This window comes from Oncorhynchus clarkii, chromosome 19 (genome assembly GCF_045791955.1).
Source record: "Oncorhynchus clarkii lewisi isolate Uvic-CL-2024 chromosome 19, UVic_Ocla_1.0, whole genome shotgun sequence".
In the NCBI taxonomy this organism is placed as follows: domain Eukaryota; kingdom Metazoa; phylum Chordata; class Actinopteri; order Salmoniformes; family Salmonidae; genus Oncorhynchus; species Oncorhynchus clarkii.
Window position 1 is genome coordinate 39,057,301 of NC_092165.1, and position 15,232 is coordinate 39,072,532.

General features: G+C 44.2%; 1 protein-coding gene across 14 annotated transcripts in view; it reads right to left on the minus strand.

The window, feature by feature from the left end:
• LOC139375161 (spectrin repeat containing, nuclear envelope 2b) overlaps positions 1-15,232 on the minus strand; it is a 143,586-nt gene that overhangs the window by 17,731 nt on the left and 110,623 nt on the right. For all 14 annotated transcript variants that reach the window (XM_071116696.1, XM_071116688.1, XM_071116699.1 and 11 more), the window contains 11 exons: positions 14,977-15,159; positions 14,726-14,845; positions 14,478-14,632; positions 14,164-14,311; positions 13,831-13,925; positions 13,363-13,594; positions 13,081-13,275; positions 11,194-11,319; positions 10,504-10,659; positions 7,568-7,726; positions 6,641-6,807 (listed from right to left, as the gene is read on the minus strand). In XM_071116696.1, the coding sequence (XP_070972797.1) occupies positions 6,641-6,807; positions 7,568-7,726; positions 10,504-10,659; positions 11,194-11,319; positions 13,081-13,275; positions 13,363-13,594; positions 13,831-13,925; positions 14,164-14,311; positions 14,478-14,632; positions 14,726-14,845; positions 14,977-15,159 (1,736 nt within the window). The remainder of the gene's footprint in view (positions 1-6,640; positions 6,808-7,567; positions 7,727-10,503; positions 10,660-11,193; positions 11,320-13,080; positions 13,276-13,362; positions 13,595-13,830; positions 13,926-14,163; positions 14,312-14,477; positions 14,633-14,725; positions 14,846-14,976; positions 15,160-15,232) is intronic.

Here is a 15,232-nt window from a genome sequence, read left to right on the forward strand (position 1 = left end):
CTGCTGGGAGGTCAGTGTACCTGAGGGACAGCCATGAGTCCTGGTACCTGCCTGGAGATTAGAGCCAGAGCCATAAAAACTCAAGTTAAAGTTGGTCTAGCGCTAAAGGGATTACAGGGCCGAGGCATGCTACTACCAATGTTACTGTTACTACTACTACTGTTACTGTTACTACTACTACTGGCACTGTTATAGCTACTACCTTTAGTGTTACTGCTACTACTTTTACTGTTACTACTGTTACTACTACTACTACTGTTACTGTTACTACTACTACTGCCACTGTTATAGCTACTACCTTTAGTGTTACTGCTACTACCTTTACTGTTACTACTGTTACTACTACTACTGTTACTGTTACTACAGTTACTACTACTACAGTTACTGTTCCTACTACTACTGTTACTGTTACTACTACTACCTTTACTGTTCCTGCTATTACCTTTACTGTTACTACTGTTACTGTTACTACTACTACAGTTACTGTTACTACTACTACTGTTACTGTTATAGCTACTACCTTTACTGTTACTGTTACTAATGTTACTACTACTACAGTTACTGTTACTACTACTACTGACACTGTTACTACTACTACTGTCACTGTTACTACTACTACTGTCACTGTTACTACTACTACTGTTACTGTTACTACTACTACCTTTACTGTTACTGCTATTACCTTTACTGTTACTACAGTTACTGTTACTACTACTACTGTTACTACTACTACTACTACTACTGTTACTGTTACTACTACTACCTTTACTGTTACTGCTATTACCTTTACTGTTACTACTGTTACTGTTACTACAGTTACTGTTACTACTACTACTGTTACTACTACTACTGTTACTGTTATAGCTACTACCTTTACTGTTACTACTACTACAGTTACTGTTACTACTACTACTGTCACTGTTACTACTACTACTACTGTCACTGTTACTACTACTACTGTCACTGTTACTACTACTACTGTCACTGTTACTACTACTACTGTTACTGTTACTACTATTAGCTTTAATGGTCCTACTGTTACTGTTACTACTACTACTACTGTTACTGTTACTACTACTACTGCTACTGTTACTACTACTACTGTTACTGTCACTGTTACAACTACTACTGTTACTACTACTACTGTTACTGTTACTACTACTACTGTTACTGTTACTACTACTACTACTGTTACTACTGTTACTGTTACTACTACTACTCGTGTTACTACTACTACTGTTACTGTTTCTGTTACTGTTACTACTACTGCTGTTACTGTAACTACTACTGTTACTGTTACTACTGTTACTACCACTGTTATTGTTACTACTACTGCCACTGTTACTGTTACTACTACTACTACTACTACTGTTACTACTACTGCCACTGTTACTGTTACTACTACTACTACTGTTACTGTTACTACTACTACGGTTACTGTTACTACCACTACTGTTACTGTTACTACTACTTTTACTGTTACTACTGTTACTGTCACTACTACCACTGTTACTGTTACTACTACTGCCACTGTTACTGTTACTACTACTGCCACTGTTACTGTTACTACTACTACGGTTACTGTTACTACTACTACTCTTACTGTTACTACTACTACTTCTACTGTTACTACTACTGCTACTGTTACTACTACTGCTACTGTTACTACTACTGTTCCTGTTACTACCACTACTACTGTTCCTGTTACTACTACTACTTCTGTTACTGTTACTACGACTACTGTTACTGTCACTGTTACTACTACTACTACTGTTACTGTCACTGTTACTACTACTACTGTTACTACTACTGTTACTGTTACTAATACTACTGTTGCTGTTACTACTACTACTACTACTACTGTTACTGTTACTACTACTACGGTCACTGTTACTACTACTATTGTTACTGTTACTACTATTACTGTTACTGTTACTACTACTACTACTCATGTTACTACTACTGTTACTGTTACTACTACTGTCACTGTTATAGCTACTACCTTTAGTGTTACTGCTACTACCTTTACTGTTACTACTGTTACTACTACTACTGTTACTGTTACTACTGTTACTGTTACTACTACTGTTACTGTTTCTGTTACTGTGCCTGTTACTACTACTGTTACTGTTACTAATGTTACGGTTACTGTTACTACTACTGTTACTGTTACTACGGTTACTGCTACTACTCATGTTACTGTTACTACTACTGTTACTCTTACTACTGTTAATGTTACTACTACCGTTACTGTTACTACTACTACTGTTAATGTTACTACTACTGTTACTGTTACTACTACTACTGTTACTGTTACTACTGTTACTGTTACTACTACTGTTACTACTACTGTTACTGTTTCTGTGTCTGTTACTACTACTGTTACTGTTACTAATGTTACGGTTACTGTTACTACTACTGTTACTGTTACTACTACTGTTACTGTTACTATTACTACCTCTACTACTGTTACTGTTACTACTGTTACTGCTACTACTACTACTCATGTGACTACTACTACTACTGTTACTGTTACTACTACTACTGGTACTGTTGCTATTGTTAATGTTACTACTACTGTTACTGTTACTACTACTACTGTTACTGTTACTACTGTTACTGTTACTGTGTATGTTACTGTGTCTGTTACTACTACTGTTACTAATGTTACGGTTACTGTTACTACTACTACTGTTACTGTTACTGTGTATGTTACTGTGTCTGTTACTACTACTGTTACTAATGTTACGGTTACTGTTACTACTACTGTTACTGTTACTACTACTGTTACTGTTACTATTACTACAACTGTTAATGTTACTGTTTCTGTTTCTGTTTCCGTTTCCGTTACTATTACTGTTATTTCCACCACACTGACAGGTGGGCATCTTGGGCCGCAGTCGCCCGACTGTCAACAAGGGCAAGACCAGAGACGCAGTGCTGCCTGCCAGGAAACACTGCTTAACTCCCACCTACAGTATATCTGTCATTCACCCAAGCAATTAAAGACACCATACAAAGAACAGCATAGAGCAATACCCAGCAACTCTTGAAATATCTAGTGACACCAATTTACATAGAAAGTCAGGGTAAGCCTTTCATCTGTCATAAGACAGATGTCTCTGTCTCTGAGGAATCCTATGCAACATTAAGTCTTACATTCACTTTGTAATGAGATAAGAGACACATCCCTGTGGCATGTTAAGTATGTTACTGTGTAACTGTGTCTCCCATAAAAGTGTTGAAAAGATTCACTTCAGATACCCACTGTCTGAGCATGTTGCATGCTGTCACCTTTATGACGGCTCATGAGTCTGTTATGCTAAGAAACTTGCTATGGTTCAATATAATATGAGTGCTGAACAGTAATACAATCTATGACTCAATACCCATTATTATCACCAGACTACCCCCTTCCACACACACACACACACACACACACACACACACACACACACCCCTGACACACACCCCCAGACAGACAACTCTATTTTGCACCCCCTTGTCTGAACTCAACCAATCACCATGGCAACTGAGCTGGTAACCTGGTGCCAAAGTTCTTTGAGATATACTGCATCGCCATGGCTACAGGAACTTCAACCATAAAGGGGAGACGAATGGCCAAAGAAGTGCTTTTTTAACAGCCGTACTCAAACACTGAATAAAACATGCTGAATCCTGTACTTACAGCAAAGAAAAACAGATATAACTCAAATCCCTGTCTCATCAGACTTGTGAGCACTGAGCTGACTCCTGGCGTAGAGGGGGTTTTTTCAACAGAACATCTGCCTCACACGCCCCTCGTTCAGACAATGGTGAAGAGTGCGGGGGCCTTGGGGGCCTTGGGTAGGGGAAGCTGGGGCTACGGGCCCTATGGATGACACAATGCCTTGTGTCAGCAGACGGCAGCTGCTGGACAGGGTGACGGAGCATCCAGTTTGTTTTGGGGGACAAAGGCGACCGGTGAGCCTGAGCCAGTGTCAGCGCATCTAATCTTCACCAAGTCAACTTTCACTAATCTTCCATATCACACTGCAGTGGGTCCGCCCAGGCACAGGCTGAGGCACGGTCCTCACTCATCACCACTCTGAAATGTCCCCTGTCTGTAATAAGCACTCATCCAAATAGGTGACACATCATTTCAGGACCCTATGACAGACCAACATAAACTGTCAACCTCCAAATCAACTCAGTTACAACACTTCCTGTTGTAAGCATGATAAAATGAAGGATGATTCAAATCCCCTTTGTGAGGTCGATGAGCAACACATAGCAGAGTTAAGACCACTCATTGCTTAATAATGCAATAGATCTACATTGTAGGCATCATTGAAGACTTTAGGATTAGACTTTGAAATTGTGAAATGCTATACACATGTATGCTATTGCAATGATGGCATGCTCTGGTCTTGGTGAGGGAAGGTTGTGTACCACCTGTACACAAGATTATAGTGCATCATGGGATGACCGGAGATGATGGGAAGTGGAGCTGACAGGACATCCTTCCTAAACGGGCCGTGAGGAGGCTAATTGAGGGCCCGGGGCTATCCAGCCATCTCCCCTCCCTCTATACCACTCTCTCTTATTACCCTGTATCTCTCTTTCAGCTCCCTCTCTCTCACTTACCTACTGATCTAAAGCCAATTGTAGCCCTCTAACTTTTCCCCCCAATACACAAAGCCAATTGTAGCCTTAGTGCTCTAGTCTATACGACACACAAAGCCAATTGTAGCCTTCCCCTCTTGTTGTGGTGAAATGAAAACTGCCATGTACATGTCGTGAGAGGGAACTCAGGGCAGAGACATAGCAACAGGCTAAATGGTTTCCACACCGCGTTAAGCAGCTTGTTCAAGTGCAACAGGCAGACATTCCTCACGTTTATCTGCTTACAGGGGGTTACAGCTACAAACAACCATGGAGACTGAGGCCCAAATCCTGTCCTCATGCGCTCTAAGACGGAATAATTTCATCCCAACTTTTACACCATGTCTCTGGAATAGCGGCAGAATATGTAGGCTAAACTGGGGGTCCACACATTCCTTTGCATAGCGCCACATGGACCAGTACTAAGTGGCAGAATGGACTAACTAGCTCATTAACAGGATAAAACATCCATGCAAGGTTGGCTTAAAGGACAGTGTGTTAGTGGGCTGGGCAGCCTGCCCTGCATTCTCTGTGTTATTCCATCCTATATCTATCCGCAATCCTAAGGACCTCAAACTTTAGGCTCCCTGTCATTCATAGAGAGAACCCTCTCCCTGTCCCTTGGTCCAGATGGCCATAGACAAGTCCAGAATATCACTCAAATAGAAACCCCTCCCTCTGCCTGTTGTTGCTATGCAGGCAGACTCCTGTTAGTGAGAGAAAGACAAGGCAGCTGGACACCATGTTAGAGAGAGCCAAGAACAGCCACCATATGGCCCAGCTAAATCCCTCATTCTCATGGAGGATAAGTCCTCCCCCTTCCCCCCCTTCGCAGTGACTCTGTATGTCTGGCCCCTGTGGCCAGAGTAAAAACATTCCACTGAAGAGCAGGTCAGCTGGCTCTCTCTGACAAGTGGGGCCTCCGAGTTTCCAATTAACTACTTGGGGGTGGGGGGGGCTAGTATAGGCTATAGTAGTGCCTGCCTGTGAACAACAGCAATGACGCCAGCATGTTAGATTGAATAACCTATTCTCTCTGGAGATCAAATACCAGTGCTACCCTCAATAATGAATAGCAATTGAATGAATGCTACTAACTAACATGCAATGCAAAAAGCTTGGATGATGAGAATGACTCAAAAGTCTCTTAAAAATATTCTAGCAGAGGCTTGTAAACAGGCTGCAACAGAGAAGAGTGCAGACATCATTATACCAATGATGCCCAGAGAAAACAAGGCCGCATCAGTGACCAGAGTTCGAAACACTTCACCTAATGATCGCCATCTCAGAAATAAATCTTGTTAGTGGAAAAAGAAAACACATGAAGGAGGACACAGTTTTTACCCGCTGCACACTGCAGACCTAGTGTCCATCAGACGCACGGTGAATCGTTCGTTACAAGAAGACTACACTTGGAATGGCATCATAGTCTCATAATACACCAGTCCTCCCTGATGCATTAGATTAGAACATCTTTTTTTCAATCTCATTAGTCCTAAGGTATTCTATATATCCGCCTTGATATTCCTCTAAATGGATCATGTGTTTACTGCTTTCCGAGACACGCATGTACCATCAATAATTGCATCATGCTGTATGATGACACATAAGAGGTAAGCCTGTGTAAAGGTATTTCAGCAGTTCTCTTCATTCCACTCTGTGTTGGATTGGGATTAATGTTTCTGGATTAATAACTATATCCCTGTGATGGCTCCCTGAAGCTTTCCCTGTTATAATCTCAAAGCTTGGAACATTGCAGCAGCAGCAGCTGTTCTACCCTGTCCTGTCCTCACCTAACCCTAGTGGTAGAACCAGTTCTGACAGCAGTCAGACCACAGTCTTATACTGATGCGTTGTTGTAATGCATCCTCTGTGTTGTTTTGAATGACAAAGAGAAATCAATCCATTTGCAAGACTGATATACTATGCACTCGATATGCCCTAACCAAGCTAATATTGTGGTCAGAGAGTTGTAAAGGTCCAACTGTGGTCTTACCTGGTCTCTATGTGATCAAACAGGTGCTGCCAGCGGTCGTTGATGTCCTTCAGCTTGTCGTTGACCTCGGTCTCCTTGGTCTTGTTGCTAGCGGTGATGAGCTGCTCTCCAAGCAGCTTCAGGTGGGTTTTATTCTCACTGAAGAGGTTGATCTCCTCCATACAGTCCTGGGAGTCACACAGAATGGGAATGAGTATCTGAATGAGTGCACGTGTTGTGTCAAAGTAATGTTTGTATGAGAGGGAGAGGGTATGTGAGTGTGGGTTGAAAGGTTTTGTGAATGATGGTATTCTATAGGAGAACATTTCCCCCAATAACATGTATTATGGTATCAATGTTCTAAAAAGTCCAATATTGTCCAGTCAACAAAGTGTGACAACCACCTCTCTCCAAGCGGCCCTGCTGCTGAGATTAAAACAGCTGTCGTTCCATTCACTGGCACGATAATTCACAACACATTGAAAACTTTGTATCCCTCCCTCCTTCTCTCGGTCTCCTCCTTCAGAACATTCCCCACCACTCTATCTTCTGTCTGTAGAGAGCTACTATCTCTGTTTACTTCCCTACTTTCATACGGTGGACTTTGATCGGCTGTTGAGGGGGAGCCAATCAGTGGAGTGATAAAAACCAGTCTGGATATGTTTAAAAGTCTAACCGTTGAACTGTGGCTGTTGGATAAATCTAATCTAAATGACAATAGATAAATGAATCACTGTTTACGTTCCACAGTGCCAGGCCGGTTTATTGTTCTAATAATCCAATTCAACTTTAAAGTTTTTATCATTTTGATCTAAACTTGATTTAGATAATTCTGACTAAGATATACACCAAAGGGAGTGAAACTGTTCAAACTGTTTTGATTATATTTTAATCACAGAGACTCAGGACCCCCCTTGTGGGCCAAGCAGCATGGTACAGCCCCCCTACCTTCTTCAGCTTCTCCACCATCTCCTCGATGCTGATGTCGGCATTGTGTGCTACTTTGTTTTCCATCTGCGTCAGCCATTCACAAAGCTCCTTGTTTTTCTCATTAAAGATGATCCATGCGTTGAGACGGTCTGCTATCTCCTGTTTGCGTAGGGAGACCTTAAAGGAAACACAGAATATGGACAATGTATGCTTAATGGGCAAAAAAAGATGGTCAATGTACCATAGATAACTGTTATCATATCTACTATATGGTTAAATAGTGAGTTAGGTGGGCATGGATTCTGCAAGGGTTTCTCCAGACTAAATAACAGTGACAGTAAGATTGCCAAGGGAATGTCAGGGAAACCAGTTCAATTGCTTCACCAAAGTTTCCTTCAAGTTAGTAATGATGTAATGATAAATAATGATGACACAAAGATGTGGAGCATTCACACAGACAGGTATGATTTCTCTTCAACCAGGAGTTGAGTAGAACTGTACTTCATTGCATGCCAAAATGAAGTCTGTTCGTACTACTCTGTGTGACACGAGAGAGAAGGATTTGTTGTGGCGCGTGAGAAACAGGTTCACACTATTAATGGCTGCCGTGATTATGAGTACTTCAAGACGATGCCACCTCACTTCACCACCCAAATAACAGGCAGGTGTAGTCCTATGCTCACAGATAAAAGAAACCAATATAATCTACACTACATGACCAAAAGTATGCGGACACCTGCTTGTCAAACATCTCATTCCAAAATCATGGGCATTTATATGGAGTCGGTCCCCCCTAGCTGCTATAACAGCCCCTACTCTTCTGGGAAGGCTTTCCACTAGATGTTGGAACATTGCTGCGGGGACATGCTTCCATTCAGCCACAATAGCATTAGTGAGGTCGGGCACTGATATTGGGCAATTAGGCCTGGCTCGCAGTCGGCGTTCCAATTCATCCCAAAGGTGTTCTATGGGGTTGAGGTCAGAGCTCTGTGAAGGCTAGTCAAGTTCTTCCATACCGATCTCGACAAACCATTTCTGTATGGACGTCGCTTCGTGCATGTGGACATTGTCATGTTGAAACAGGAAAGGGCCTTTCCCAAACCGTTGCCACAAAGTTGGAAGCACATAATCGTCTAGAATGTCATTGTTAAGATTTCCCTTCAAAGCCCCAGACCATTATTCCTCCTCCACCAAACTTTACAGTTGACACTATGCATTGAGGTAGATAGCATTCTCCTGGCATCTGCCAAACCAAGATTAGTCTGTCGGACTGCCAGATGGTGAAGCGTGATTCATCCTTCCAGAGAATGCGAGTCCAATGGCGGCGAGCTTTACACTACTCTAGCCAACGCTTGACATTGAGCATGGTGATCTTAGGCTTCTGTGCTCGGCCATTTCAAGAAGCTCCCGTCGAACAGTTATTGTGCTGACGTTGCTTCCAGAGGCAGTTTGGAACTCGGTATTGAGTGTTGTAACTGAGGACAGATGATATTTACACGCTGCGCACTTTAGCACTCTGCGGTCCCATTCTGGGCTTGTGTGGCCTACCACTTTGTGGCTGAGCAGATGTTGCTCCTAGACATTTCCACTTCACAATAACAGCACTTACAGTTGATCTAGCAGGGCAGAAATGTGACGAACATGAGCTCTTGAGCTTTTCAGCAAGGCCATTCTACTGCCAATGTTTGTCTATGGAGATAGCATGGATGTGTGCTTGATTTTATAAACCTGTCAAAAACGCGTGTAGCTGAAATAGCCGAATCCACCAATTTGAAGGTGTGTCCACATACTTTTGTATATATAGTGTATCTTGTACTCAGGCAGAGTAGCCACAGCAGCACAGAAAGAGTTAACCCAAAGTTAGGCCAAGAAAGTGAAAGGTAAGATGGACACCATATGCTATGAACATCGTGTGCTTATTCACCATTTATCAAAAACAAATGCAAAACAAATCAGTTCTCTTTATCTACATTCACTTCCACTAATAAAAACACTTTCCCAAAGACTTCATGTTAATTTTCCACCACTCGCCAGACTGAGTGTGAGTCTAATGGAGTCAGTGTGATGGGTACACAACTCTGAGAGATAGACATGGTGGATGGTGTGGAGGAACATTAGGAGAGGTGTAAGCAACACCCTTCAGCTGACTGCTGCATCGTGTTCCCATGTGACAGATTTTGGGATGAGCACCAGGCACAGGAGTCAACACTCCCCTTGAAATCAAATCACAAATTCCATCAGTAAAGTTGTCAAAACTGTACTAATTTTGTCATTTAAGCCTGAAAACATTGAATCAGTGTTTTTTTACTCACCCGGTTGAAATGAAAGCCTTAGAATAGCCATAGCAACGGCCCTAGCCTGACGACAGGCTGATTTCCAATACAAAGGGCCTGCTTCCTGAAGCCTAAACTAATTTCTCCATCACCATCTGGCCCCCCATTCCCACACAGCCATCTCCCCCAAACCTGTATGTCTCTACCCCAGAAACTAACCCAAAAGCTCAGGCTCCAGCACATATCCACCAAACTTGGTTTTCATTCTATGGTTGACCATACCATAATAAAACAATTATACAATAATATTTCAGAAAATGTAACATTTTTAAAGTTCTTGAAGTCTACCACTATCAACTGGGTTATATTTATATAAAACTAATCAAAAGAGTAATCAAATCAGAGTCAGATGACAGGCTTGTTTCCCTTGCAAAACAACTACTGATTGGATTAAGAAATTGAGTTTCTGCATTTAGTTATCTGGACATTCATGCCAACCAACTTTTTCTGTATATGTCACCACGGCAGCTGCTGTCCCAACACAAACATACACACACACACAGGGACTGTTTGGCTATTGCCTTCACACTAAACACACTCAACCTAGTGAGCCTTGAGCCTGCAGGCTGTCTAGCCCAGAGCCCAGCCGTCTCCCCAGCCCTAGCCAGCCATGTCCCCTACCTTGAGGCAGAGTTCCTCCCATTGACAGTGGAGGTGCTCCACCTGTTCCTGGAGTAGCAGCACGTCGTCAGCAATGATGTACTGGGACAGGTCCGTCTTCATGGTGGCAAGTTCAGTCAGGCTCTCAGCCCAGTCATCCAGTGAGTTCTCAGCCTCCTGCATACCATAACACAGCACCAACAAACTGTCCCGTCAGGCCCCCTCCACTCCAGTCCATGCCACGCGCCCTCTCTCTCTCTCGCTCTCTCTCTGTCCTGCCCCTTCTCTTTGCTCTGCTTCTCTCTCTCTCTCTATTTCTCCCCGCCCCAGGAGAGGATTAAGGGCCGCAGCAGACCAGGACAGAAGGAGGGGGGAGGGGGGGAGGGGATAAACCCCTGATGGGCCACAAGAGATTGAAAAGCCAAACATGTTACTAACTTGGCTCTGCTCTTGTGTTCTGACTGATACTTTATCTGTTTTAGATGTGCTTTAGTGGGCCAACTAACGACTTCTCAGTCTAAGGACTGAAGTCTCATCAGCTTCTATCGCACAGTGCACACAATAAACTTTGATAAAACAAAACAAATTACCACATGAACACCAAAAGGACTCTTTTGTTCCTTACTTTTGTCCCACTCCATTCTGCCCTATGTATTCACACACTGGGTGAAAGGGTCGAGACATTTGGAAACAACTGTGTTTACTACTTACCTTAGTGAGTTTCTCTGTAACTTGGAGCTCATTGTCATGTTCTGGGATCGACTGCTTCAGTCCGGTCTGCATGGTGTCCAGCTGCTGCATGCTATAGGATAGTCTGGCCTCGCAGCGCTCCCAGTTCTGAGAGTAGAAAGGTAGTCATGTAAATAGATATACTCTAGTTGAAGGAGTAGTTGAGAAGGTTAGTAGAAGTTAAGAGGAGCATTTCTGTTTTTAGCCATGAAAATTATTTTTAGTGACTCCATTGTCAGGGTGGATGAAAAGGGAATTGATGTAATCTATTGGATTTCATCAAAGCAAAGAAAGACTTGGCCAAAAAGCAGACGAAAGGGGAGAGCGGGTTAAGTTTCCAAGAATAGACACGAGACCACCCACAGAAGGAGAGGCCAGGTGTCAATTCAGGTCAGTGAACATCAACATATCTCATGCCTCAGCCCTTCGTAGAGTATCTCTAGGTAATGCCCGAGGAACAGCAGGGCCAAAAACAAGCAGGTTTACCCAGTTGGAGAGGCTCTGGTCTCCATGTCCACCTTAGTGCTCCTGACAGCTCAGGGACCGGAGGAGTTCAAGTGCTCTAATACCCAGACAGGCTTACACTAAGCTGCCTCCCGGCCTGCCTGCCTCCTCCCTGCCTGCCTCGTCCCTACCTGCCTCGTCCCTGCCTGCCTTCTCCCTGCCTGCCTGCCTCGTCCCTGCCTGCCTGCCTAGTCCCTGCCTGCCTCCTCCCTGCCTGCCTCGTCCCTGCCTGCCTCGTCCCTACCTGCCTGCCTCGTCCCTGCCTGCCTGCCTAGTCCCTGCCTGCCTAGTCCCTGCCTGCCTGCCTAGTCCCTGCCTGCCTCGTCCTTGCCTGCCTCGTCCCTCCCTGCCTGCCTAGTCCCTGCCTGCCTCCTCCCTGCCTGCCTCCTCCCTGCCTGCCTCCTCCCTGCCTGCCTCCTCCCTCGCTGTGGTTACTATATTATGTGTTATTTCAGTTTTGATGTCTTCACTATTATTCTACAATGTAGAAAATAGTCAAAAATAAAGAGAAACCCTTGAATGAGTAGGTGTTCTAAAACATTTGACCGGTAGTGTATATGGGGATCTGTTTCTAGGATCACTCACTCTGATAAGGGACAAATCACTTTTACTCAATGGGAAAATATTTCCTCCATGAACCACAAGCTGTCATAAAGAGCCTTAAAACTACTGAGTGCTGTGGGTCAAAGAGCCTTCTCATGACTGAATGATTTATCAAGTCTGAAAGCTGACTAAGGCACTCCCTCTGACAAAAGGTTGACCAGTAATCAACTCAGTCAATCGGTCAGTATCCCACACTGCCAGAAACCCAGATCAGTGCTAGACTAAGCCAGACTACTGGATGAGTGGATAGTTGTTATAGAGAAGATCCAGGAATGTACTGTAGGTCAGTGACCTGATCTGTGTGTTTCAGGCACAAAACTGCTAAATTTGACTTTACTGCTTTGAGCCCAATGAGGGAGGAAATGGACTGCATGTAACAGTAGGGGTAGAATGGGCATTTAAGGTGAAATGTAACCACAGTAGGGGGGTAGGGGGTCAAATATAATAAGGCATTTCTAAAAGTAGACCTCTGACTGTAGAGAATGCCTGTTTCACATCCGACATTTCAAGGCTAAGCTAAGATCTTTCTTTATATTGTAAACCTGTGCCTCTGACAGAACTTTACTCAATTCTATTGATTCAAAGGTATCCTCTTAACTCTGACCTATCATTTGTATCAATCATTTTATAATCAAATACACTTAAAACATGTTATTCCACTAAACTGTGATCCACAGATAATGATCTTCCTATAGGTCAGCTGATTGAGTAGTCTCTTCCCCAAGCTGCTGTCTCCCACTGACTGAGGGGCAAGAGGAGCACCTGAATGATAGTGTTTGTTATGTCCTTTCTCTTTTCCAGCAGTCCTTGCAGGTTCTCCCAGTCCTCCTGCAGGGTAGCCAGCTCGGTCTGCAGCTGTGCCTGAGTCTGTTCGTCCCCCATGGAGAAGAGCTGACGGCCTAGCTCCAGAGTGTGGATGTAGCTGCACTGGTACCTCTGGAAAAGCAGCTCCGTGTGCTACAGTCCACAGAAGACAGAAGGAATGCACTGTCATTTATGAACCCTTGCCCTTCCCCTTGGCTGTATCAATCTCTAACCTATTACCTTCATGTCGTAGAGGGAGCTTCGGAGCTGCTGCAGGCTGCAGTGGGCTGGCCCTGTGGGGGGCAGGAGGGCCTGGGCATCTGCTACGAACCTCTGGAGCTTCCTGAGGCTGCGGCTGTAGAGGTGCCAGTGTTTGACTAGCCCCTCCACCAGGGAGCTCCTCTGAGCTGCCCTCTGCACAGCCCCCTGCCAGTGCTCCCTCAGCTGGGCCAGCTTCAGGATAAAGTCACTCCTGGGGGACAGAGAACGGTAACAGCATACAAATGAATACAACTATAAGAGTAACTCTGAAAGCTAAAATCAATGACGATGATTGATAATGATCAAAAACGTGTAACTAATCACCAGCTGATGGTCAATGGACCAGGACGCCCGTTAATAGAGGTGGATAAACATCAATGGTGCAACAGTTCTTACAAAGACTCTAACATTGATCATGTGAGCAGATAATCTCTGTCCTGTCCTCACCTATCATCCACGTCTCCCCTCTGCAGCAGATGTAGAGAATCATTGATGACAGAGTGCAGGATCTGATGACCGATAGACATCTCTAACTGGAACCTCTGAGACACCAGAATCACAATATTACTGTCATATTCACTGGCCTAGTTAGTGTTACTGAATAGATACTGATAGTGGCTGTATTTTTATGTGTGTGTGTGTGTGTGTGTGTGTGTGTGTGTGTGTGTGTGTGTGTGTGTGTGTGTGTGTGTGCGCGTGCGTGCGTGCATGAGTCTGTGTGTGCGTGTGCATGTGTGTATGTGTGTGATGTAAGCGTGCGAGCGTATGTGTGTTTGTCACCTGGTGTGTGCGTAGCTGCTCTCTCAGGCCATTGTAGGTACTGGCCAGGTCTACTGCTAGGCTGTCCTCCATCGTCTGTAGGAAGTCCATCCAGTTCTCACACTTCTCCTGAAAACTCTGTTGCCTCAGTGACTCTGTCTGCAACTCACTGACACACAAACAAGACACACTTTAAACCTGCCATACTGTTTTCTAGTGTAATAGTAGGGAATAGCCAGAATTTCGTTTTTTTATTGACTAATTTGTGGTAGACTCTGTCTGTTAGTGTCTCTCACGTTACCACGCTGACAGTAAATCACTTCTACTGTACTGACCTGTAGGTCTCCACAGCGCGGGCCGAGGCCTGAGCCCAGCTCCAGTTGAGGCTCTGTAGTCTGTGGGTGGCAGGGTCACTGAGGGTCAGCCTGTAGCTCAGCTCATTCAGTATATCAAGGTCAGGAGAGAAACCACTCAGCTCCAGCAGACCCATCTGGAACACATGGATCCAAAGTCAGTCTCTGGATATACAGTATTCAATACAGAGGTTTGACTTTAGCATGAGGTCTGTTTTGTGTTGGCCTACCTTGGATATATACATTTGTGGAGGCACGGTTACACTTTTCAGTCTCCCCTCCCAGTCTTCAAGGTGTTTCTCAAGGGATGCCAAGACACTCTCAAACTCCTGGAGCTGCTCATGCTCTTCCTGCACACAGATAAACACATTAATAACATGGTCAGGGATCAGGCATAAAGGCATACATAACATAATTAAACAAGAATGTAATGTCATACAAGTAGCTATAAAACAATAAGGCAAATATCACCACACAGTACCTGGAGATGCCCAAGTTTATCGGCCAGTGACTGGCTCAGATGTAGGACACCACGGGTTAGCATACGGCTCTCTGATTGGATGAAGACTGCAGACGAGGGTTCCACTCGTCCACTGAGTTCCTTAGAGGCCTCTAGCACCCCCTCCAGGTCGGTCTGTAAACTGTCTGTTCTCTCCTGCAGGCTCTGGGACAGGGGCAATGGAAGAAATACATCAGTGAGAATGACAGAGTTCTCACAAGAACTGATTCAGGATCAG